This window comes from Xiphophorus couchianus, chromosome 10, assembly GCF_001444195.1.
Source record: "Xiphophorus couchianus chromosome 10, X_couchianus-1.0, whole genome shotgun sequence".
NCBI classification, from domain to species: Eukaryota; Metazoa; Chordata; class Actinopteri; order Cyprinodontiformes; family Poeciliidae; genus Xiphophorus; species Xiphophorus couchianus.
In genome coordinates, this window is record NC_040237.1 from 5,898,596 (window position 1) to 5,925,526 (window position 26,931).

Consider the following 26,931-nt stretch of genomic DNA (forward strand, 5'->3'; position numbering starts at 1 on the left):
AAGACGAAGACTAAGACTCAAACTATTGTTGAATAGATTTAAAAAGTAAAGGACTTTGTCTTTGCTTCGTCTACAAGTTGATGTCAACTTGAAGGCATCTACTGACATTTAAATGTACCAACCAAACCTGACTTTCTATGTCTTTGTCTTGGGTAAATGAAACAGGGTTTAGGGGCTATAAAGTGTAACTTTCAACACATTTTCTGGGTTAACAGCATAAAGACAAAAACAGGTCAACAGCCACTAAAGACGTCCATAGATGTCTAATGTTTGGAGGGACCAAATGAAGACCAATCAGAAGGTTGGATTAACTCATTATTCTTCCATTCATTTTTACAAATCTCCAAAATGTCAAACTGTTTAATTTCTCTTACATTTATATTTTCTTCCGTTATAAAGTGCCACATTGCTTTTAAACATTTCTTTATCAAATGGTCTTTGGCTTCTGCAAGGGGAAAAAAAGAACCATTAATTGAAAGTCTTTAACTGTGATTACTTTAGTGACAATCAGAACTCCTGTTTCCCATCCAGACTCAACGTGTTGGCCAAGGAGTAAATGACACGGCTGCTCTTTGGCGAGGTCCATGTCGGCTGCTGGCAGGATGAAGTCTCTGTCCGGTAAATTTGGGCTTGGGTCTTAAACAGGCCGAAGCGAGCTGTGAGGAGGAAAAAATCCCGTCGGAAGGTGTGGGTGAAGAAAGCGTACAGGAAGGGGTTCGAGCATGAGTTGATGGGGTAGAAAAGAACCAGCAGGAGCTTCGCTTCTGAGACGGTGATGAGAGGGAGCTTGAGGGCGGCGGAGACAGCGAAGAAGGAGATGGGCGCCATGCAGACAAAGTCGGTGAAGATGAGCACAGCCATGCGTTGAGCCACTCGGGTGTCGGCATGAGCAGGCGCTGACGAGGGTTTGCGGTAGGTCAAGTAGATGCTGAGGTAACAACCGCAAACGCAGAAGAAGGCCAGGATGTTAAGGACCAGTAGAGAAACAACGTAGACCTGGGAAACCACGGACTCCACATCCATTGGCAGGCAGATACTCACCTGTACAGAGATATTCAGATATCTAAAAGATTAAATGTCTCAATGGACTTCATTCTCTAACTTATGTCATGCATTATGCAAGGTTATTTGGAAACTATTGAAGGAAATAAACTTAAAGTTGACCTAGTATGCCTCCTTGAACAGGTTAGGATGGGCTATAAAAACATGTTCATTACATTTTTTTTGCACAAAATCATTTTCAGATAATGAGACGTTTTAGGGCCTCTTCTCACTTTAAATCCAAATAAGCCATTGATGGCCACGCCTCCAACTCAAAGTTTACACCCACACGTGAAAAACGGTTTCAAATACATGCATATTATATGGAAAAGCAGAAGTGGAGCCTCCTGCACAACCAACAAGAATGTAGAAGTGGTCTCTGAATGGTAAGTCAACAACAAAACATTTGTCTTTTCCAGTAGCCATTGTACAGCGGTAAAACCAGCTGAATAAAGGTAGGTAGGTTGCTAGGTAACGGGTTAAGCTTAGCTGGGGTTGCTAGGTAACGGCACAGTACCGTTGATTTATTGTAACCCTTTAATGAAAGAGGTTTATCACCCTATACTTCTTGTCTTATGACAGTCTGATACATCTGGGTTTTGTGGAAATACATGTGACTGGAAGCACCTGGTTCTTCATTTACTAAAAATGTAAAAAATAAAATAAAAATAAAATGCTGCTCAAACATTTGCCTTCATTAGGCACATATAATTCAAATTCTATCTGTGAATCATATAATTTAAGCAAATATCCAGCTGTTCTATGAACAAACAGCATTGTGAAGCCCAAGGAGCACATCAGACATGATTGTCAACCAAAACTCACAGATTGGACAAGCAAAGCATTAATCGGAGAAGCAGGCAAGAGGCACATCGGTAACTCTGGAGGAGCTGCAGAGAACCACAGCTCAGGTGAAACAATCTGTTACACAAATGTGACTCTTATGGAAAAATGCGACGAGGAAAGTCCTTAAAGGTCCGATTTGGACTGCAAATTCAGAAAATATCTGAATAATGTCTATCCTTTTTACACAATTTTCCAGTTACACACTACTTTGGAGTTTGTGGTTGCATCAGAGCAACATTTTACGCTCAGTTCTTGCATCTTAAAAGGTGTTAAGCATTGAGCTACCTACTTTGCTGTAGCTGCTGACACCCACTGTGGGCAGCAATGCAGCCAGCAAGGAGAAGCTCCACCCAGTTGTCATGATGATGCAGGCGTGCCTCAGGCGAAGTTTGCGGTCGAGCCGCATAGCGTTGCTGATGGTGTGCCAACGCTCCACAGTAATGGCTGTTAGTGTGAAAACTGACAGCTCACTGGCAAACACCTGTAAATCACAGTAATTTAGTATTCGAACACAGACACTGATGAGACATGACATTGATGAATTCAGGCAACAAGAGTGCACACACACACACACACACCGTAAAAAACCCTGCAGCTTTGCAGCCGAAGCCCGTCTGCCAGTCAATGGCATGGTTGTAGTAGCGGCCGTGAGTGAGCATGTCGACGGTGGCGATCACTAGCAGGTAAATGCCCATGCAGAGGTCAGCGAAGGCCAAGTGGCACATGAGAAAACGAGGAACCGTCAACTTGGAGCGACTGCCTGCGTCCAGGGCAGAGGGAGAAACAAATACTTCAACTTGAATAAAAAAAAATTATTTCATGAAGCAAGTTAGTTTCAGCGCTGCCCCAGCTGCATTGCATAGAGGCAAACTGAGTGTCTGGACTGAAAAAGGAGACTGGAGCACCAAAATGGAAAAAAAATAGCTAATTGGTGACAAGTAATTGAATGAAGTTTGTCAAACTTAATTTATTTATGTTTATTTAACTTGACATCTTAATAAATTAACTTGGGTAAGACTTGATTTGATTCCTGGTGACCTATTAACACCATATATTTAAGATGGATTGCTTGTTCTCTTTTTTCCGTGTGCAACCTGCAGCTCCAGAGGCACAAGTGGCTCTTTGGACTTTCCACAACGGCTCTTAATATCTTTGACTAAAAATGATAACGAAATGACTTTGAAAATAGATAGAACAGATACAGGTTTTTGTTATTTTCAGGGTTTTCTTTCCTGGAATACATGGCTCTTGGATAATTGCCACTAAGAATACCAGTCAATTTTTTTTAGGTCTATTTTTTTATGTCTATTTTTTATGTGTAAATATCAACATCCGATGCAAAAAACTGTTATCTTTTTGACGTTTTCCCGTGTAATAAAAACTAAAAATAGGGATAGAATAATTACAATTTAAAAATTACAATGTTTTTCCTGTAGTTGATATTTATCAAAAATGTTAAGATGTAATTTCTCAAAAGGCCAGGTAATATCTGAGGCTCTAAGTTATTTTATTTTGTTGGGCTGGAGAGCAAAAATGGCTCTTTGGGTTGTAAAGTTTGCAGACCTCTGGTCCAGGCTACTGGGAGTGAAGAAGTGATGAAATTTGGTTTGTGTGATCATTTTATAAAATACAATCTTCCTATTGCTCTTTTTAAGATAACACTGTTACCAGGACAGTAAAAAGTCAAAAATATTTTGGCACAAACACTTAAAAACTACCATTAATGTTTTTGGTAAACAGTCTGTATCAAGTTAATTACTATTGAGTGGGATTTTCTTCAAAGCAGTTAGATAATGTTGTACATTTTTTGTGTTAATTATATGATTTTATGAAATTATTACTCTGTGCTACACTGTTGAATGCTTTTTAGTGACTTTATCATCAGTATACACATCTTAAACTGCTAAAATTGTACAAAATGAATGACAAAAGAAAATCTTATTTTGAAACCATATTTAGGAGCCAGAAAAGTGACCCCACAGGACAAATGTAATGGAGTTGCTCACATATTTTGCTACATTTTTACCTAACAGCACCAGTAGAACCACTGCATTGCCAAGCAGTGCGAGGACAGAGATGATCCAGATGAGGATCCGCAGGAGGATGGGGGACATTATGTCCTCACACGGATTAAAGTTGTCAGGTGCTGGGCTGCAGGAGACGGACGTGGAGTTAGAACAGTGCTCCCTGAAGAAGGCCGGGATGGTTTTCGCCTCAGGGTGGCTACACAGAGAGGTCCACTTCGATCTATCGAGCAACAACACAAAGTAAGGAAAGACGTGCAGCACCTGTTGGAAAAAGTATCATTCTGATGCGATCTCTACCTGTTTCTGTGCATGTTTTTGAAGGCGCAGCAGTGTGAAGAATATGTCAGTTTGGCTATGTGGAGTTTTGTGTAGCGCTGTACAATAGGAAGCTCTTTGAGGCGATAAGCAGATTCTGCGAACAGCTTCTTCAGACCGCCAAGGATGGAGTCCGGCAGAGAGCTGACAGCCGTCTGAGAGACGTCCCTGCAAACGCAGAGAAACACAACCACGCTTTCAGGGACAGAACCAGGTTTTCAGTTTGTTTTCACCAATAATTCTGTTTTGAATTGCTTGCCGTGGTGTTAGATCTGCCAGTAATTGGTGTCAATTTATTTATTAAACGTATCCAATCCAATTTACATAAAGCACACTTAAAAGCAACAAAATGACATCGCTGCAAAGACATAAAATCTTACCAGGTATTTCTGCTTTTTTTTCCTCTAGTGCACATATCTTCGTGAACTTGAAATAAGAAAAAACTAAATTCTAAGTAACTTTCAGAAAAAAATATAAATTTGTTTAGAACAATAATTCCTTAATATATGAAAAGTTACTAGTTCCACTTGCAGATTATTTCACTTATAACAGGAAAAGTGGATTGCTATAAGTGAAAAACATCTGAAAATTCAACCACTACTTTTTCTTCAATATTAGGAATTATTTACTAAAAACAATCTTATATATCTTGCTGAATAGCTGCAAGGTATTTTTTTCTCATTTCAAGTGAACTGAGATATTTGCAGTAGAAATTAGACCAAAAATACCTGATCACTTTGTGTTTTTACGGTGAAGATGAAATTGCTAAACATCAAAAGAATAAATTCCCATCAATTAGAGAAATAGAGATATTTTCATCAAAAGTTAAAAGTTATCACCAGACATGGTGAAAACATCCTTTTCTTAAATTATGGGACTTTTTAAATATTTTTGTTTTCATCTTTGCATTTCAGTTCATTTTCTGGCCTTGGTATTTTTAATGCCTTTTGATGTTTTTTTTTTTTTTTAATTTAAAAGTAAACATACAGACGCCTAAGAAAATTTTTCAGATTAATAGGGCTGGGTAATAAAAGAGTTTTGGTCTTTGGAGGTTTAAGTTTTGGAAAATCTGGATTTTTTTTTTCCACCAGTGCATTCACTGGTTTCCATAGTTCAGAGTGATGTCATCACACGCAGGGCGGCCATCTTGTTTAACAAGCATGTTTCTGTTTATTATAATGTTGAATTCAGATCAACTCTAAGATGAAATATAAAGACCAGACTAAGTTTCTTTTTTAAAATTATGAGAATAAAATAAAAATATTACAAGAATACAGTCATAATAATACAACAATAAAAATGTACAGCGAGATAGTCGAAATAATATGAGAATAATGTCACAATTGTAGCAGAATAAAGTTGTAATATTAGGACAATGAAGTTATTTTATGAGAACTTCAACATAAAAACTACAAAATAATTTGAATGAGGAATACTTAGCATTTTGTAAAATTATACTTTGGTATCATTTTCACAGATAAGGAAATACTTCATGTTTCAACGAATCAGCATCAAATTATTATCACCAGCAGGACTTTGAAACAATCATACAAACGACTGAGTCTGTTTTGAAGAAAGAAAAATCACATAGACTGAGGTGCTAACTCTGTCAAAGTTTTTTCTCAGTTTTATGACATTCATCTGGTAAAATTGCATCTTTATTCTGCTAGTATTATGACATTGTTGTAGCCTGGCCCTGATACCCCATAATACAACTGACATTGAAATAAAAGCCGCTTTCTGGAAATATTTTCTTTATTTTTTAGAAAAGAAAGCGAGAAAAAAACTTAAAATTGAAGCCATTTTATTTAAAATCTATTAAACATATTCTATTGAATATTAGATAGTTATCAATTTGAAATAAATATTCTCATACCACAGGAATTATTCTAATTTTAGAGATTAAATAAATGCAGGAATGATCCAGAACAACTTGTTAAACTGTCAAGCTGCTCCCGTTTGATTGACATGTTGGACAGTAGAGGACGTGTCTCTCCTTTGGAGGTGGGAAAATCCCGCGCATTGAAATTTGCTGCCTGCTTTGGCTCACAATCTAATTTTTTAACCTCCAATTTTAAGTTTTAAATAGAATGCTGACAGACTGTCGCCTGCTTTGACTTTAAAAGGTGGCGCTGAAGAGGGTGAACGATGAAGACACGAGAAAAGAGGGGATGTCATGCTTACAGCACCACCAACTCACTGGAACCCACAAAGGCATCGGGGCTGATGTGAGCAAGCTGCTTGTTTCCACTCAGAAGCCTGGAAACGAGTTAAAAGCAGAGAAATTAAACGTGAAAGTTGAAATGGCGTGTTTGTAGCTGTGCGTCTGTCTGTGACTCACAATCTGTACATCTTTGTTCCGTTGAAGGCGTCACTCGCCACCTCCTTGATGCCATTTCTGGTGAGCCGTCTGTCATCAGAAAGAGAAGCCAAATCTCAGTCACATGGCTCAGGCGGTGAAAATTTATCTGAGCTGCTGGTGCCAAACTTGCTGTTTGCACTTCCTTTGTTCCCACAAACTAAAGCTGCGCGGCCACAGACCTTCAGCTTAACAGTTAGCAAGTGACTACTGCCTCAGCTGCTCTTTCCTCTTCTTTTGTTGTCTTCTGTTCAACAGAAGGGATGATAAAGTCGTTGGCGAGATTATGAAACCTGGGTCCCTTGGGTATAGACGTGCACTCCATACCCAAGGGATATAGAGTGCTCTTCATCCAACTGAAGAGCAACGGGAAGGAAGCTCAAAACAAAACACAAACCTGTAATTTGTGATTGTTCTGTGCATCCACCTACCATATTTCTTTTGTATTGCTTCATAACCATTCTGAGTTATTTCATGCTTTTTCTTCTTCTCTGGTCTTTTTTATAATATTGTGGTCATTTTAAGGCCCCTTTTTGGGTTAATTTTTTAATGATCATTTACCTTTTCTGCTCTGCATCCCCAGAACCAGAACCCAACGAGGAGTAGCAGCGTTCAACTTCTATGCACCACAAATCTGGAACAAACTTCCAGAAAACTGTAAAACAGCTGAAACACTGACTTCCTTTAAATCTTGACTAAACCCACCTGTTTAGAGTTGTATTTGAAACGTAATCAATTGCAGATTTAACGATGGCACTTGACTTAATGTTTTGATTGTTGATTCTATGTTGCATGACTTTGTGTTTTTGTGTTTGTTATGACGTAAAGCACTTTGAAATGCCTTGCTGTTGAAATTTGCTATACAAATAAAATTTGATTGATTGGTTTTTCTGGTTTGTGAATTGAATTTTAAAAATGCTGCATGTCTTCAGAATCATTCTGCCTCATTTTGTAATCCTTGTTTCCTTTCCAACTGCATCAAGACGACTACCTTGGCTGCTTCTGAACATTTTATAACCACTTTTGGCTTTTACAGAAACAGCCAATTAAGTGCCAGAGTGTTTTTTGGCCAGCTGCAGAGGCTCGCTGACGTTCCTGCAACTATTTGGAGCCAGAAAAATGTCACATTTTTCATTTGTCTAATTTTAACACTTTTAATTTTGTTGTATGCATGATACACAGAAAAGCTAAATCCAAACATGTATTATTCTGTCTTTTACCTAAAGACTATGACAGACATGCAAACCTGCCACGAGAGGCCAAAGGTCATATGTGTTAGAATGGACCAATAAAAGTTAATGTCTACGCGCAATTAAAAATCTTTTTCAGACTTGAAACTAATGCTTTCACATGTCCATCTAATCTGAGCTTCAGCTTTTTTAGACGGGAAATAACTGGAAAGTATTTCAGTCTCTTGATGTGCAAAGCTGGTGGAGAGATTCACTAAAACGACTTGAAGCTGTAACTTAAAATGTGATTCTACAAAGTATTGATTCATGGGAGCTTAACATAAATGAATGCCACATTTCCCATATATTTATGTGTAAAAATGTTCCACTTCACAATTGTGACTACAGTGTTTGTTATTCTTCACATAAAGTCTCTGCAAAATTTGGTGGTCTTTGGTTGTGATGTGACAAAATAAAAAAATATCAAGAGGTTGTGAAAACCTTTGCAATGTGTTTTAAAACAGCTTTGATTGAGTTTATCTACAAATTACTGGAAATATTTGTAGAAAACTCTCCAATGGAAGACAGCACACATCATTTTCATGAAATTTCTGCACTTATTTTGAAAAACCACAAATGCAGCAAGTTGCCTTCTTTCCCGTTTCTTCTTCTGAATAAAAACTGTCACCTGCTTTAAATGTTATATATTATATTTCATTCTAACTGTCACAGACAACTCTTGTGTTTGAGGTTCTGTCGATATTTTCCCCTTGTCTGTAATTCACATAAATATGGATGGCTGGTCCTCTAAATGCATGAATAACTCCTCATTTAAATGTGTGAGAGCATTGAGATGCCGTGTGCTTGTAAAACCGACCTTTCTGTGTCTTTTAATTTATAAACAGATGCTCCAAGTTTAGTTTGCTCCCATTTTGCAAGAACTAAACATGTGCAGTTGTTTAGTAGAGCCATAGGAGATGCATGAATGCAAAAGGAAAAAGGAAGCAGCCAGAGGGAAAGAAGATGATTATCTTACATTTCCTCGATTGGTTTTGTGCAGAGGCCTCTGAAGGCATTGGCAGGGACAGTTTCTATGTTGATGTTGTCCTGGAGGTCACTGTGCAACACAAAGGGCAAAAGACATATGGAAAAAAAAAGTCATGTGTGTTTAGCACAAACTGATCTGCAATGAATCTGTGTGTCTATTTTAAAGGCGTTATATGTGTGTGATGTCCTCAGGCCATGTGCTTTAACGCAGCGTGCCTATAAATTCAGATCCATGTGGAAAGGATGGTGTGTGGGTGTTTTAGTGAGTGCGCTCTTGCGGGTCATTTCCATCATACGCTGACACCTACAACAGAAAACCTCGGGCTGCAGACTGGATCTTGGAGAGGTCTGGAAAGATTCGCAGCCCGGTGTTGGAGATAGTTCTGTGGAAATACGACAGCCGAATGTTACTTCCTTCATTTTGTAACCAACAGGCAAGCAGGCGCCACGTGAGAATGAACGTAGCAAACATACGAACAATGGAGATCCTTCGAGAATATGTCAAGGTGAAAGGGAAATAAACGCAGCTTCAGTCTAAAACTATTAGCGTTAATAGAAATTTTAATGCTTATAAATGCACCGTTACTGTTAATGTGCATTTTGCAAAGTGCTGCATGGACTGCAATAAATATTAAGTAAAGATGTAACACTAAGTAGTATTTGTTGACTCTTTTTTCAGTGCAGCACGAACAAAGTAATTGCAATGTGATGAATTCATTAAGAAACTACAGCTAAATTCTTTCATTATCAGAAAAGAAGACATTTTCTAGACCAATTTTTATCTTAATGAATTATTTTTTTTAAATTAAGATGGAAATAGTCAGATTTACTTTGCGTTAATTTAGTTCTGTCCTGTAGCTGGACAGACTGCTCATTATCTTGGATTTATGTATGCAAAGAACAAATAGATACTTTTCATTTGTTTAATTATTTCTCTATTTTTCAAACTTTATAAGATCAAAATCAGCTTCGATGATCAAGACTGTGTGTGCACAAAGTACAAATTTGACTTCGACTTCAAGCGCTCACAGCGCACAGACACAATGTCTAAATACATAAACTTTAGAGGAAATAAAATGAGGATAAATGAACAGGATGTACATGTATTTGCAGACATTTTTCTTTAGAGGATTGTTGTGCAAATATGCTTATTCTGTTGCATAGCAGAGGAGCTGATTACTTAGGCAATAAGGTGTTTATTGTGTTCATTAGAGAGAGTCTCTGGGAAGAAATGTGCCTTTTTTGTCTGATATTTGCAAATAGTGCTTTGTAGAGCCAAGTTTAAGGTAAACATCTAAACAGCTTGTGGAGGTATTGATGCTACTTGTGCAAGAAAAGATGCTCACTATGACATTTTGTGACAATTACCTACATTATTGAATCTCACAGGTTTTTCTCATGTTGTGCAATATTTGTGCAAACTCTCAGAAAGATTAAATTACTTTTGATGCCTTTGCAGAAAAAAATTAAACAGATGTAGTTTTAATATGTATGAATCAAACCCTAAAACACACAGCAGAAATGATGAAACCGGAAAAACAACAAGAAAAGTTATAAATTATTGAAGCAACACAGGCCAGGTGTGAGGATTGACAAAGGTCTGATGTGCAGAGAAAACAGGGCAAAGATGTTCTAACTCAAACTGGGGAACAGACAGCAGAAATACTAGAGTACATGAAGCAAAAATAAAACACACTAGCCAGGATGGTCTAAAGTGGAGAAAAAGGAGCTAAAATATAAAAACAGATCTAGTACAAGGTTTGGAGAACCAGCCAAATCTGAAACACTACAACCCAATGCACAAGTAAAAAAAACCTGCAGAGGTTTTCACAAACTGTTATCCATTTTTTAAATTATATTTGACATGATGAAGTTCTCTTCATTCTGCTCTCTTCATAATGTTCTCCTAAATATAATGTAGCGCAACAAACTGCCGTTAAAAGTCACGTAATTAATACAAACACACACTGAAAAAAGAAAAGCGGTGATCCAATTAAGTTTATCCACATAAATATATTGCTTTTATTAGTTGTCATGTTAGACAAATGTAAAAAAAAAAAAAGAAGTAAGTTTGACAAACTTAATTTGATTACACGTAATAGGTTAAATCAATTTCTTTAAGTTGGAGCTACGTTCTCTTTTTTTCAGTGCAGTTTAATCTATCATCTAAAAATGAAAGAAATATGGCACAGCTGGCAGAAGATGGAGAGCTTTGGCTCAAAGAAGCAGCTAAGATGCCCAAAGTTGCTCTGGAGGAGATGCAGCTATCTGCACTTTATGTTGGAGAATCTGAAAACAGGCCAAATATTAGTTTTGCTCACCACAAACCTGGTCTGAATGGAGGATAAACCAAAAGTCCTAACAACTAACATCTGCAGTTTGCCTCAAGCCATTTGGGCATCACAACAAACGAGTTGCCTTCACACAAAACTCCATGTGTGGCATTTGATGTTTGTGGTTAAAAGGGACAAAGTTTGAAAATGTTTAAGGCACCAGGCAAATGTACACTCACACATACAAAAAAATATGGGTTTGATATAATAAGTTACGTACGAATCAAACCCAGGTTTTATTTGCAATTACAAAAAGGTATACAATGATTGACAGCCTCTTCTTGAGATCAGCTTTCAAGTCAAACTCCAGTAGAGATGGTTTCCCTGAATTCCTGGATATCTCAACTCCTCAGAAATGTAACTTATTTAAAGGGAAAAGTCATTTTACCGGAGATTGTTGCACCTGCAGGACCATGTAGAGGTGGACTCTATGCACTAGAAACCTGGGATTATGACATCGCAGAGTGAGGAAACTCTGGTAGCATTGTAAGCTGGTTGACATGCCCCAAGTCCAATGATCAGGTTTCACCTTGAGGAGGTGAGTGGGTCATTTTCCTTTGATCCAACACTCAGCACTCAGGCGAAAAGTCCAGGTCAGCCACATTGAGGGTCAAAAAGCCAGAGCAAGTCCAGAATCCAGGTACATGTAGCAGAAGTCAGAGCAAAGGCAGAGAAACTCACAAAGCAGCAGCACAGGTGGCAGCAATCAGGGAGGGGCAGAGCAGGAGAGCAGCGTGTAACATTGAAATCATGACAGTTGGACAATATTACGAGTTGTTACTCCAAAAATGCTTGACCCTTTTGAGGCTCTTTCCATGAATATTTGTGCAAGCCAGACGTCAGAGACTCTGCTTAAAGTCCAAGCTGTGTTGCAGTGTGGGCTTGTTTTCTAACAACATCAGCATTCCAGTGTTTTATAGGAGTTCAGACTCCTTTACAATGTATGTTTACAACTCATTTTTACCCATTTTTCCAACCAACTCAGTCTGAAACAAATGGAAGATGAATGGAGGATGAGTTTAAGCATCGAGCAACCATTGCATATTTTCTGACAGATATTTGAGCAACAAACAAGCTTAAATTAAGAACAAAAATATTCCAGACGCTGATTTATGTCTTGATGCTGTGCTAAGGTGCCCTTGTTTAGACAAACAGTTTAAAAATATATTTTTGTCACCACACAGAGCCAAGTTTTTGTGTCCCAGTTTTCACAAAATGGGCCAAGCTGAACGATACAGATGATAGAATCCCTGAGAGACTATAGCAGTGAGCAATGAATCACATAATTGGCTACTTGGAGATTGTTTCAAAAATATAAAAACAATTCAATTACTTGGAAACTATTAGTGTTACAACCATGGAGTTCGGGGTGAATAAAACTGTGGGAAAATTTAATTTGGTGGTTGGATGTTTGACGCTTGATTTGTCATCAGGGGGATCCAAGCTAATTAAATAATCATGGATTTGGTCGTGTGGGTTCTCAGAAGTAGGCTCGTCAACCATGGCCTACTTTGAACTCACAATTAGTTTAAAAAATAAAAAAAAACAGACAAAGTCTGAGAGCACTCACAGACGCCGAAGGTTCACGATGTTCCTGAAAGCATCTGGATGAATGGATCTCAGGTGTTTGGATTTGGTTATCTCTCTGAAAGAAGCAATTTGTCAGTTCCACACTTACAAAAAAAAAATCTAATATATCAAAACTAACTGTCTGTTGTACCCACATTTCAGCGAGCTCTGGGAGATCGGAGAAAGCGAAAGCTTTTATCGTCTCTAAAGAGAGATTTTCAGAAATGCAGCTAAAAGAAGTAGAAGAACATGACATGTTTAAAAATAAGCCTCTCTGGGCCTCATTTGCACTTATTGTTAAACATATTTTGTTTCCATTATTCTGACATGTGCACTCGTGGGTAGACTCCTCAGAGTTTCTGGTTCTTCTTGTTCCAGGACAAAGACTAAACACATGGCTGTTTTGGAGGAAACGGGATGCACACCAGGTTAGGAAATGTGAATACTCACACGTCAGAGAGCCGAGGCAGACCGGCAAAGGCAGATGCACCGATGCTCTGCAGAATGTTGTTCTGCAGGATGACACTAAGATGGGAAAGTGACAGAAAGGAAATAAATATATTAATAAAGCAGAACTCACTCGTATTCTCAACATGAAGTTGCTGCAATACTTTTCTTTCTATCTACATTGATAGAAAGTAAAAGTATTATTTTTTTAGTGGATATTTGGGGAATGGCTTCCCAGTCTGGTTCTATTAATATAATCCACAAGCTTAAAAATGCATTTCACTTAATTACAATATGATATAAAAATCTAATTTATTAAGTTTTGGATTAGAACCTCATATAATATTATAAATAAAACAAATTTGTTAGGTTTTGGGGGGGTGAGGGGGCTCTAGTTTGGGGCATAAAGAAATTCCTCACCCTTTCCTGACCAAAATAACAAAATCTATTTCATTTAAAAAGCAAAACAGGCCAGTTAAAATAACACATTCTGAGGTGAATTAAACTGCTAAAAAATAGTAGTCCTCTATGTGCCAATAAAATATACAGATTCTGATGGTTCATAAAAAAAAATCTGAATAAACGGCTCAGTGATTCCCATGCCAACACAGACTGTCCATTCACATATCCTCACCAAATGTGACGCAAGTCATTTTTTTTACCAAAAGATATTTTAGGCAAAAAAAGTTAATTTTAGAAAAAATGAGTAAAGCCATTATTTTAGGCTTTAGTGATGACATAATTATGAAGCAAACACTGAAGGTGCAGACATGATGAACAAATATAGCCAAAATAAAAAAATATGTTACACCTCCCCTTATCCAACCATCATCACCAGCAAACGCATCACATTTATCCTGTGACCTTCATCAGTCTTATTTTCTTCTATGTTTCTGAGCCTTTTTGAATCATTTTTTATTTTCATAATTTCAGTGTAGTGCAGTAGTTTCCTGTGTTTTAACATTTAAATAATTACTTGTTTGTGTCTTCCTCAGGTGACTATGCAGAGCACCAAAGGATAATCATGAGCAACAAACTCACAGCTTTCTGAGGTGATGCAGGTTGGCGAAGGAACGCTGCTGGATCTCTCTGATCTGCGTCTGCTTCACTACCCTACAACACCATAAAAAAAAAAAAAGCCTTTAAATATCTGGGAAATTATAGAGAAATACAGTTGAGAACATTTATTTTTCTTACAGTAAACAGAACACGCAACAAAAAACACGAATGAGCTTTACAAGAGCATGTTGGCCAAAATGACAGCAGTAAAGTACAAATGCATTAATCGTCAAATGTCACCAAACTGTAAACATATTTTTTAAAAAGATAAATGACTTAAGTTAGTGAGCTGCTGGTTTATAACTAAACTAGCAGAGACATATTGTTATGGGTTTGATCATTTCCTTGTTTATTTATGTTTGAAAGAGCTTGGCATACTCTATTAATGTGGAACATATTGTTAGAAAACTGTTGCCAAATAGGTTAATTCCTTTAGATTTAATTTAGCTCTTTTTTCTTGTGTCCTGTTTTTGTTTCCACTTTGGTTTGTTTCACTAATGAACACAGCTCCCTTTGTGTTAATTATTCACCTTCCCTCTGTCTCCCTGCTTCGCTTTCCTTCACAGCTGTTCCAAATTCCTGCTCCAACACACCTGAGTCAAAAGGCTGAATTACCACCCTGGCATGTCAGCAGGTTTCACAAAAACCTGGTTATTAACCAGCCTTTTTATTCAGGTGTGTTGTGCAGCGATGCATCTGAAAGTTGCAGGTCAGGGGCATGTAAAGTATGAAGAAACATGTGACTCAAATTCTCTCTGAAAATGTAAAAAATGAGGTACATTCCTGGGGTTTTCATCCTTTTTCAAAGTAAGCATTTAAATTTGTGTATTTTACAGTTTACAGTAAAATTCTGTAAAATGAAACAGAGCAAATTTGTGAATTAGCAGATTTATTTATTTTTTCGCAGTATGCTCCTCCAAGGGTAATTTAAGATGAAACAATGAAGGAGGAAAATAATGAGCCACTCATTTTGAGAAACAAACGTCTTTGCACTAATGATATGTGTGTGTGTGTGTGTGTGTGTGTGTGTGGGAGAAGCGGAGGTTTTATCTGGATTTCCCTACTGAAATGGCCATCAGTAGCTGCATAACAGTGAAAATCACAACTCTTCCCGAGCCTTGACCTTTGACCAGATGAGAACACACGCACCCCCCCCCCCACACACACACACACACCGGAGACTGGGACTTCACTTCTCCAGGGATTAGTTGCTACTTTTGCCAGACAAAAATGTCCTTGTGATGTGAATGTGTATGTGTTAGCAGTATTTCTGTGTGTGGGATGAGGTGCAGTTGAATTTTTTCATGTTTATACATATGCTTCAGATAAATGTTTTTTTTTTCTTTGAGACCTTTAAATTGAGCTTCAATAAGCCCTGTCGAAAACCCCCAATTTTTCTCTCTCTGCCGATCACCGATCTTTGCTGATCGCCCTGATTGAGTGTTAATTTTTTGCTTTAGGTATAAATGCTACTATGTGATCTGGCTATAAATTCACCTAATTTAGACATAAACAAAATACTGCAAAATCCTTGCAGGCACAATATAGCTGCTATTCAGTCAAAAGGACAACTGAAAAATCTGCAATTAGTAAAACAATATTTAACAGTAAGGCTCTCAGTTCCATAAATTATTAGTCAAATAAATCTGCCTATGTTAAATAATGTCCAGTAATAAAGGAGACATTCATTTAAAGTTAAATGCGGGTTGCATCAAAAATAAACAATCCTAAGTTACTGAATCAAAAATTCCTGAGAGCACGGCTAATTGTTCTGTTTGGCTAGCTGATTAACGCTGGCTCTGGTTGTTTCTGACTGAGCTGAGTAATTTTGCAGAACACAGCATCAGGCAGAGGAGATTGATTATTTTCAGAGATTATCTGTCTTATGTTAGGACAGCAAAAGTTTTAATGCGTAACTAAAATCATTTTGTTTAAGTTAACAGATGCAGCTTTAATCAGATGTTCGGTGTGGGAGTTCATTCCCCGGTGGAGGTTGAGCGTTATAGTTGCACACAACAGGATTTGTTACCGTGCGCTTGTGCAGGAAAGAGGAGATCAGCTGCCAACGCAGGCTGTGAAGTGAGATAAATGTGATCGGTTTTGCTGATCGGCAACAAGAGACGGTGATCGGCGATCACCGATCATACACTTTTTCACGGAAATCGGCCGATTATGATCGGTAGCCGATCGATCGGCACACCTCTAGTACAAACAAGATAAAATCAATATACATTACCATGAACAAAAAAGAGTGTAATAATAGTTGTATGAGAGGTGCCCGAGGACTGAGATATGAGGTGGATACCAATTATCTGTCCCTACAGAATCTGTAGTACAGATAACTGGGATCTGTAAGGACACAGATACCGATTATCTGTGTCCTTATAGACACAGATACAGTTTAGTATCTGTGAACACTAAACTGAGCTGGGAGACGCATCCGAGCAACAAAACAAGCAAATCTCCTCAAAGCTCAGTGACTCTGCAATAGAAGTAATATTGATCCTCATTGTTTTGAGGATGGTGATTCTGTTCTGTTATTTCCACCAAACTTAAATTGGCCATCCTCCCTTTGCAATAACTAAAAGAATACTTCATGTGGTTAATAAGTCTGAAATGTTGTTACGCTAATCTTAACAGGGATACAATTATACAAAAAAGCTCAAATTTAAACACAAAGAACATTTGTACTAACATTTGGATAAATGTTCAATGTAATCTTGATTTCTCCATTCCAACTGTCTGTTGTCCATTGTCTGTTTGAGCTAGATCTGCTACTAGTGATTTGGAAAATCATTCACACCCCTTGAACTTTATTCATAATAAACTTTTCTGATTTTTGTTTTGTTTAGTTTTTTGTGGGGGCAAACTCTGACGCGGATCAAAAAGTGAACTGTTGTTCACCTGAAATCCTAGGTCTCAGTTCGGTTGAAGTGAACTCTGGTGCAGTCCGAATGCACACCAAGAAGACAGGAGACCACTCCAAAAACAGGAAGCGGACTGCAGCGCAGGGCATTCTGGGTAAATGGAACCAAAACAAAAAAGAGAAGCCGTACAACCTCTAATATCTGACATTTTTGTTTGTATTTTCAAAGAAGGAAGTTGCGCTCATGTTTTCTTCTGAGGTTTACTTAAAAGAAGTTCCTACATCTTGCTGAAATGTTACTGAACAGATTTAGTTTTTGCAGTGTAGGTCTGAACCATTCCGACACATAGATATTTATTCATTTCTCTCTCTCAAGTCTTTCACAACCTTGAGCAAGTTTTCTTCCAGGATTGTATACAGGATGATATTTACTATTGCTTCATTAATCTTCCCATCAAGATAGAAATTGAGCTTCTTATATCTTATGCCTTTCTTACAGAAATGTCTGATTAGGATTCTCCCACCTGAGCTGTGAATCTCCGCAGGTCCTCCATTGTTACCATGTCTACACAAATATCTGAGGCCTTTCCAGATTAGATCTTCAGTGGTTCTTGGTGCAGCGCCACCACAGACGAGGAGGTGAACAGGTTTTTCAAAGGATTTGGTCCGTTTGACACGAGGCAGTGTGAAAGCAAACCACACCAGCGGAATATGTAACGGATGTTGCAGTTGTGGTTCCCAATAAATCGGAGTCCACCGGACTACCAGGTGTAAAAAAAGACTTGGTTATAAACTAACAACAACCAAAATGGTGGAAGTTCTTTAAAACGTGGAGGGAGAAATCTGATTCTAAAGTATTGCGATGTATGGCCAGTTAATTGTCTCTCTTTAAAACCAGTGCTATTTGATCAATGCTTCCCTCACATGACAAAGTAAGCTAAATATTGCTGTTCTTTCAAATTATTTTGTCAGGCATCGTTTAAAAATGTAGTTGTCTGGACAAAGGTGCAAGGAGGCAGATAATAAGCAGACCTCCCTCATCATCACCCTCCTCCTCGTTGTACCAACATCGCATGGTTTTTGCTCCCTGATCTCTGACAGCTGAAACATACAAAGTCGCATTGTATCCAGACATGCAGTGAGAAACGCCAGGAGCTACTACAGATTTATCCAAGCAGCAAACACAGTGACACAATGGTTTTAGACTTAAGTGTTTATTTGTGGTGAATGCTTTAAGCTGTGGCTGCACAGTGGTGCTGCAGCAGGACAAACAAGTATTGTATGTAATCCTTGATTCAGTTAATGTTTAATTAGACCAGCTTTGCAACGTTCAGTGTAAGATTTAGCCAAAGGAAAGCAATGAGGTTTGAATGAATCTAAATGAATATGCACATAGAAAAGATGGGAGTGTGTAAATATTGCATAATCCTTCAATATTTAATGATGAGACGATGGTGAAGAGAGTGTGTCGTTTTATACAAAGTGTCTTGAGAGGTTTTCACTTGTTCAAAGAACAATATGAGTGTTAGTCGATATAAGAAGCAACTGGAGTTTTGATCATGGCGTAGCTTGAGGGCAAACTTTTTATACATTTGTGGAAAATACCTTATGAGTTATTACATTACATACCTTCTTTTTTACTTGTTGCATTACAATCACAAACTTCACTGTATTTTGATGGGATTTTATGTGATAGGTCTGGAGCGAAAGGAAAACTATGTATGGTTTTACATTTTCTTGTACATAAGAACCTGAAAAGTGTTGCTGTTTTAACTTTTTAAAACCTAGATAAAATACGATCAGCCAGTAATATTAAAGATTCATATGGATAAATCTAATCTGGAAAGGCCTCAGAGATTTGTGCAGACATGGTAACACTGGAGGACCTGCAGAGATTCACAGCTCATGTGGGAGAATCCTAATAAGACATTTCTGTAAAAAAGGCATAAGATATAAGAAGCTCAATTTCTATCAAGATTAATGAAGCTATAGTAAATATCATCCTGTAATGATATTACAATCCTGGAAGAAAACTTGCTCAAGGTTGTAAAAGACTTGAGAGAAATGAATAAATATTTATGTGTCGGAATGGTTCAGACCTACACTGCAAAAACTAAATCTGTTCAGTAACTTTTCAGCAAGATGTAGGAACTTCTTTTAAGTAAATTATTCCTTAATATTGATGAAAAGTAATGGCTCCACCAGCTGATTATTTCACTTATGATATTTTTTCCATCTTATAATAGAAATAGTGGAACTAGTCCTTTTTCATAAACATTAAGTAATTATTTACTTAGAACTCCTATATCTTGCCAAAATGTTACTTGTAAGTTAGTTTTGTCTTATTTCAAGTAAATAAACATATTTTTGGTCTGGTTCCTAAAGCTAAGATTTTGTGTTCTTGCAGTGTAAAATCTAACTTGGAATCTGTGGCAATAGTTGAAAACTGATGATTAAATGAACGCTCCATCCAGTCTGGCTGAGTTTGAGCTATTTTGCTGTATTTCAGTCTCTAGATGTGCAAAGCTGTTGGAAACATATTCCAATAGAGTTGCATCTGTAATTGCAGAGAAAGTGGTTCTGCAAAGTATTGATTCACAAGGAGGAGGATGGATACAAATACATGTCACACTTTCCATATTTTAATTTTGAGAAACTTTCCATTTTAGTTTGGTTTACAGAATAAAATACAAGAAGAATTTGTAGTAGAGTGTCTTCTCCAAATTTTGGTTGAGTTGCATTAGAAACACTTGAAGTGTGACAATGTTTTTCACTGAAACCAACAATGATGCTTAAAAAAGCCATACACTGCACAACATGAAGGTGTTTTCTGACCGTTATTGCAAGGAAAAAAAATACTAAAGATGGAAACTGGAAATAGGGGCTGCTTTATTTTAGAAAACTAATTGAGCTGAGAAAGATGTTGATCAATCTCATTGATGTTTCCAAGAAGAAAACTCATTAACACATTAAATCAGAGCCAAGGGAGCAAAGAGCTACTCAATACCCTAAATGTTTTTTCTTTCTTGCATTGCTGTTCTTGAAAATGAAGCCTTTCAGCTCCATCACTACATGCAGACAACAGATTATGTCCAAAATTAGTAGTTGCATCCATGTGCTCTTATGAGTGTGTGTGTATGTTTACTCACAGGCACCAGGTGTTGCTGGAAATGTTGGGAGGAATCGCTCTGACTCCAAATCCCACCGGGTGGCATGGGTTTTGGATTAGTTCTGGAAAACCAGCTCCATATCCGTGTTTAAGGTCCGTTTCAGAGCCAGGCATGGAAGCTGCTGCCATCTTTATCATCAGCATGATCAGTACGTTTGCCACCATCCTTTCAAACTGATCTGTTTTAAAAAAAGAAAATCCTTCTTTGTGTCTTTAGCTCATGTAAACCTACATGTACGCAGGCCCTCAGAACCCACACTCCAGCTTGATGTAAAAAGTTTTTTGCTCGTTCGTTTGTCTTTCTACACAGGTTGGAGGAGAGAAAGAAATGTGAGGCGTTTTGATGTTTCCTTGCAGCGGTGAATGCCGGGGGTGTGTGAAAAACTTCAAGGGTGGATGAGACTGTAGGAGGTCCCTTCTTGGATTTGTGCATGTGTCTTCTGTGTGTAGTGTCTACAAAATACCACAACAAGGCATACGGCAGAGATTTTGCACTTCGCTCGAGCGCTCTAACCTCACCAGAAATCTGGTTTCACTCGTTTGTTATGTTGCGAGTGTGAAAAAACAGACATACGACACCAGGAAGCTGTTTAAGCTTCAGAAGTACATTGTTGTGGCGGTGACAGTGATGCACAGTTTACGACTGTTTGGGTTTCTTATCATTAAAAAGATTAGCAAGAAATCAGTTCTAGGCAAACATTTATTAATCTGAACTTGTTGTGACTTCATACATGAACGGTACTGTGTAAAAACATTCTCACCGCTTAAAGTGATGGAGCAACACAAACTGCATAAATGTAAAGACAAAGGAAAATAGGTTTTAAATTTTTTTTACAAACTTTTTTGTACAAAAATCTGAAATGTGTGCATTTGATTCACCTAAATCAGCACTGGAACCAACTTTGTAATCACAGCTGAAAGTATTTTGCAGGTTGAGAGTTTGAGACTCAACTGAGACTCAGGTTTAAGACTTGACTTGGACCCCTGTTTTGCGACTTGAGTCTTAGTAAAAGATTTTATCCTCTGTTATGGAAAATGAATTATATCTGGCGTGTTAGCTACAGACTGCAGCTTCTCTGCATCTTGTATTGTGACTTTTGTGAATTATTATAATCACTTGTAATAATGTGCTCTTGTTAGCTGCATCTTTGTAATAATGACCTTAAACTAACTGCAACATAACAAAAAACTCCTGATTGGAAATAAGTAAGTACAAATAAAACCACTTCCTGTTCCATTCATAAGTTTAACGCTTATTTACAACTTCAATTGTAATTTCTATACTTAGAATGGAGAATAAATGTTTATTAATCATTTAATTAAAATGTTTCCAAACCCTCGCTAGTCAAACACATTATGAAAGAGAGGACAAAATAAAGACAGGAATAAACAGTTCTTGACTTATTCATTAGAAAATCAAAAGATATTTTCGATTCATTCAGAAATTCAACATTAACGTTAACTACTATTATTTTTTCATAAAGCATAAATGCTTATTTATATACCTAAAAGGGTAATGTAGTCGTTGACCGCTCAAATAGAAATAAATATTTTAGGGGGTTTCACTTGAACAGAGTATTTGCAAATAAAGATGTTCACTGTGCTGTGGCACTAAGAAGTATTTTACATACACTACATTCATCCAACTGCACACTAATACAGATTTAAAACAAAACAAAGCTGCAGGCCACTTACCCTGGTCTTCAGCCCAATGGTTGGCCCCAGTGAGGGGGATGAGGGGGATGACTGGGGAATTCCCTCCATGAAATCACGGGGTGGGCGGGTTGGCCATCAGGAGGTTCGGGAGGTTTCCCCAAGTGGCTGGTTTGCTCCAGGCCATCCCTAAATGTTTTTTAACACCTCATTAAAAACACTGCTTGTTGGCAAATAGCAGCCACTGCCTACACGAATCTATCATCCCATCCTAGACTTGGCATATAATGTGTTTGTGTTTTATGTTACACTATAGATACATATATTGATCTGCTTGATCAATTAAAACCAATCCCTACTGGCTGACTAGAAAAAGATCCACATTTATTAGTTGCAATAGAAAAGGAGGAAGCCTGTGTTCAAAGTAAAAAGAGATAACATCTAGTTTCCTGTTCTGTTTTTTCAGCAATACGCACAGCTTTGGTGTGCATTACCGCCACCTACTGGTATGGTGATGGTACGATGGTTTGATTTTAAAATCAAGTTAAAAACTACATCGCATAACATTTGATCAAACAATTAACTTTCTTTAAATATCAGATATGTTTGCTCCCTATACGTGTATCTTAATGCTATGCTTTTGCTTCATTTTAAAAACTTTCTTATACATGTCCAGTTTGATCTCTTCATAGCTGTTTTCTAAAGTCTGGTTCTCTCAGCCATTTCCTTCTGATCAGTTCTTCTGGTTTTCTTCGTCTTTTCCACTTTTCCTGGACTTTCCAGCAGACTCTCTGCATTTTGGTCCTCTACCATCCAAAATATAACAATTATGGTGCTTTGCCAAATATTCCAGTTTATTTAATTTACTTAAAACATGGTAATTAAGTCTTACCTGGATTTGTTGAACAGTATGAATTGTGGCATTACTCATCTGTTGCACAGTTTAAAATGGCAATCTATAGTGATAAAAAAAAAAAAAATCAAACGTGTCCCTGATTTATAGTTTACTCTTGTCTTTCTATTTTTGCTGTGAAATTAAGCATAACTTGTCAATTTATAGTAAAATCAAAACTGGAATTCAAGGTGGCTATGTTGAAATTTGCTATGTTGAAATTAAAAAAATTAATCAACATGCTTGCACACACTGAAAAAAATTTTTAGGCACAAATTTTTCAACTTCACTACAGGAATTATGAGTGAAAATACTTTGCATCCATTTTTAAATCCAATATGGTGGCAATAATATTTTTGAAGTTCCATTTGTTTTCTTATGACCTGCAGTAATCAGTTTGTTTGCATACATGCAGTAAGCATAAAAGTTGCCCTTTTTTACCTTTTTGTCTCTTAAATCTGTGGAAATGAAGAAAATTATATCCTTTTCCCTCTTCTCTTCATGTTAAATGTCACATTTGTTGCAAATGATTTTCAAAACTTGACAATAGACTTTTTATTCTTTCCTGATGGGCTCCTCAGATGCTTGCAAGGACGCCCTGCATTCACAAGCTAACAACATCGCAAACACACTCACATGGCAGCAATTTATTGACGTTTGCTACTATTACATTTTCGGCTGCTTCTGTCCATTCTAGTCGTTAACAATGTGGAGCTATAAACGTGCGTGAATGCTGTACTGTGGGAACTCTGAAAGAAAATAGATCTTTAAGATTTATTCCTCAGCACAGAGGAAAAATTCAGCCTTGAGCTCCTGACATGAACATGCACACACACAAAAACTCACGCAGATAAGCACAGATAGACACAGATCCCTTCTCCTACAGTCAGTTCTTTACACACAAAAAGGCAAAAAAGAAGAAGCAGAAACAGAGTAGCTGCAGAAAGGAGAGCAAATAAAAGATAAGATCTGTGAAATGTTCTAATATAGGTATGCATGGTATTTTACATGTTTGCAGATTGATCTGTTGCTAATCGTCTCACACCTGTGCAGAGGAGGTTGATAAATGCCTCTGCTGCCCCCTCCTCAGAAATCCTGTTGAACGCATTAAAAGCAGACTATTTTCACAGATATATTTTGACTATGAAACAGGTGTTTCAGGTTTCAGGGTTCTGTCTTCCATTCATGTCTGAATGTGTCTCCAACTAGTCAAAATGTACAATTTGTTCAGAGTATCTGAACGAATTGTATCTGTTGTATCTGCAGACTGACTCAAAACCTGAGGCAGAAAAACAATGCTTTGCTGCAGAGGTCTGTCTGCATGTACAATTTATGTGCATCAACTCTAAGGGTTATGAACAGAAAACTTGTTTGGATGTTATATATCGCACTGGCGTGAGGATGTGATAAATCAGGGCACGTTGACGTTGCGACTGAGTAAGAGCCAGTCTAGCACAACCTGAAAGCGCTGAATGAATCAAGCAGGACCTCTTCATCTATGCTTCATCATTCGTCATGGTGACGGCAACTGTTACGCTGAAATTATATACTTTAAGACTGAATTACCATGTAGGTACTCTGGACTCGCAACTTCTTTCAGCAGTCCTTTATTTTTCTTTTTATTGCAGGAAAGCGATGTGTTATTCTTTGCAAATCTGAAGATTTTGCACATTTGCCATGTTTAAAGAGAGCCATCTACTCCAAATTTCCTTTGGGTCGATTTGAAGAAATCTATTCTCAGTTAGAAGAACAGGAAATGGGTCACCTTCTTTCAAAATGCTTGCTATATTTAGACACTTTTAATAAATTAAATAAAAGCTGATTTGGGTGCAGCAAAATCTGCTTTTCAGTAAAAGTCTCTGGAGAGACGTGGTGCTACGTATTATAAAAGCTTGGTAATGAAAAGGTGAATACTTTGTGTTGTACCTTTTCCACTGTAAGAGGATTATGTCGGTAATAATTTTACCCTGATTACAAATAAGTAAAAAAATCTCTGTATGAATCACCTGTGCTGAACGGGGCAAACGGTGTCATTCTTGAATTAGAAAATAAGCCAAAGGGCCACAAATGACCCCTGCGCCACTTTGGAGACCCTTGTCCTAAGTAAAACCCTGCACAATTAATTGCCTCCTAAAATCACCTGTGTAGTGAATAATTGGACAAATATTTCTGCTTCTATATATGCAAAGTTGGAGGTGATGCACCTAAAAAAACTTGCATCTGCATTTGCAAAGAAAGGAGGATCGAGATACTGTTTCACAGGCAGTTAAATACGATAGAAATGGACGACTAAGATTCTTTCAGATTGCTGAAGAATGTTGAAAATAATGTTTTACCTTCCTATTCACAATTATGCTCTACTGTGTTGGTCCTTCACGTCAAATCCCAGTGAATTACACAGATTGTGTTTGTAACATGAGTGTGTGGGTGTGAATATTTTTGCAAGGCACCGTGTTTAAGATGGACAGAGATTTAGGAAACAATAGAACCAGAAACAATCCAAAGGATATAATTTGCATGTTACCACATCACAGTTTGAAGCTCTGGGTCCATTGAGTGAAGGCAAATGTTTAGCCAAAGATTTTCTGTATTTATGGACATCAAATGAGAAAAAATGAGAATGGAAAAACTTCAAAGTAAAAAATAAAAAAATTAATGGAACATGTCCCATCTACTCATTTAATCTGAAAATAAGAAACAATAAACACTGCGAACCAAACCAATTATGTGTCTTATTGTCTCTTTGACGTTTGAGTTGAGTTATTTTAAGCAACCTGCAGCACACTTGTTTCTGATTCATCTTTTCTGTTTTCACACACACCCACATACGACACCAGAATGCCTTCTCACCGAGTATCAATATTTATGTTGAGGAGGTATTCCTATTTTTGGTTGAAAAGTGCTAAGAACCTTATTTACATTTGAAAAACAGGCATCCTGTTGAGTGAAAAACACCCAGAGCAGAGTTGAGGAGACGACGGAGCCTTGATCTGCTGGGAGCTCCTGACCCAGACTGAGCTGAAGGAAGAAACAGGACTTTTCTTCACTGAAGGCAAAGGAAGAAAGTGCAGGAAGGTGAGTCTAGAACATGTGTGGGAGTCAAAGATAGCTCAGAGTTGTTTTTAAATGCTGGCCTAATTCAGTGGTCAATTGTCTGGCACTCTTCTTGTGAATAATAATAAGTATAATTCACCATAAAGCATAGATTAATCTTTATTTTCTATGTTAATCCTTGTGGCAGGAGCTCCAGATGGAGCACTTACAGTAGTAGGCTGATAACGGAAATGAAGACTTTTGCCAAAAGCATGCTGACAGTGGTGTCCCCAAGAGGTGGCCAGATGGGGGCCATGGCCACCCTGGAAAATTCCTGGACACCCCATTGGCCCCCTGGACTCTTGTATCAGCTCATACAAACCATACAGTCATCTACTTCAATTAAGACATAAATGTAAAACCGAATAAATAAATACATAAATAAACGGTAAATCACTAAATCATTTTTTTTTAATATATCTATATACATATAGATATAGAAATATATACAAAAAAGATAATATATATACAGAAGTACTGAAAGAATGAAACAGATAAAAATAAATAATTAGCATGATGACCCAGAATATAAATAAATTATGATTCTATAACAGTCTGTCCCTCCCTCCCCCCATCCTTCTCTCTCTCTCTCTATGGGAAGCCAAATATCTAAAATAGATCACTTCTGACAAGTAGATCAACATGTCCAAAGAGCACAGGGACAGGACCAGAAAGACAACACAAGGACAACACAACATCACAAAAATTGTCGTTAAATTAGTAATTCCTTTTTTTCAGATTGGTGATTTACAAGGACAATTTAGTAGACAAAAGTAGATTAATTCTGCAGAGACTTTACTGGCAGTTACATCAACATTCTTAATTGTTAATTCACATTAATGTTAATTCATATATATATATATATATATATATATATATATATATATGCAAACAGTTTTTGGCAAATTTGGAACCTCATATGATGGTTTTGACCTCATTTGACCACAATGGGATCTTTACCTTTGCATAATTGCTGAGCTGGCCACGAGAGTTTTCTTTAGTCCATTTGACAGAGTTTGAAGACATGCAGCAATATGCACAAGATA

At 37.4% G+C, this 26,931-nt stretch overlaps 1 protein-coding gene across 1 annotated transcript; it reads right to left on the reverse strand.

The window, feature by feature from the left end:
* Positions 1-23: 23 nt before the first annotated feature.
* Positions 24-20,602, reverse strand: fshr (follicle stimulating hormone receptor). Its single transcript, XM_028029056.1, has 14 exons — positions 20,228-20,602; positions 14,195-14,266; positions 13,157-13,231; positions 12,862-12,936; positions 12,708-12,782; positions 9,113-9,187; positions 8,794-8,874; positions 6,571-6,639; positions 6,414-6,488; positions 4,212-4,397; positions 3,914-4,134; positions 2,466-2,647; positions 2,177-2,368; positions 24-1,041 (listed from the first exon to the last, which is right to left on the reverse strand). The coding sequence occupies exons 1-14, from the start codon at positions 20,410-20,412 to the stop codon at positions 508-510; spliced, it is 2,097 nt and encodes a 698-aa protein (XP_027884857.1). The 5' UTR covers positions 20,413-20,602; the 3' UTR covers positions 24-507.
* Positions 20,603-26,931: the final 6,329 nt, after the last annotated feature.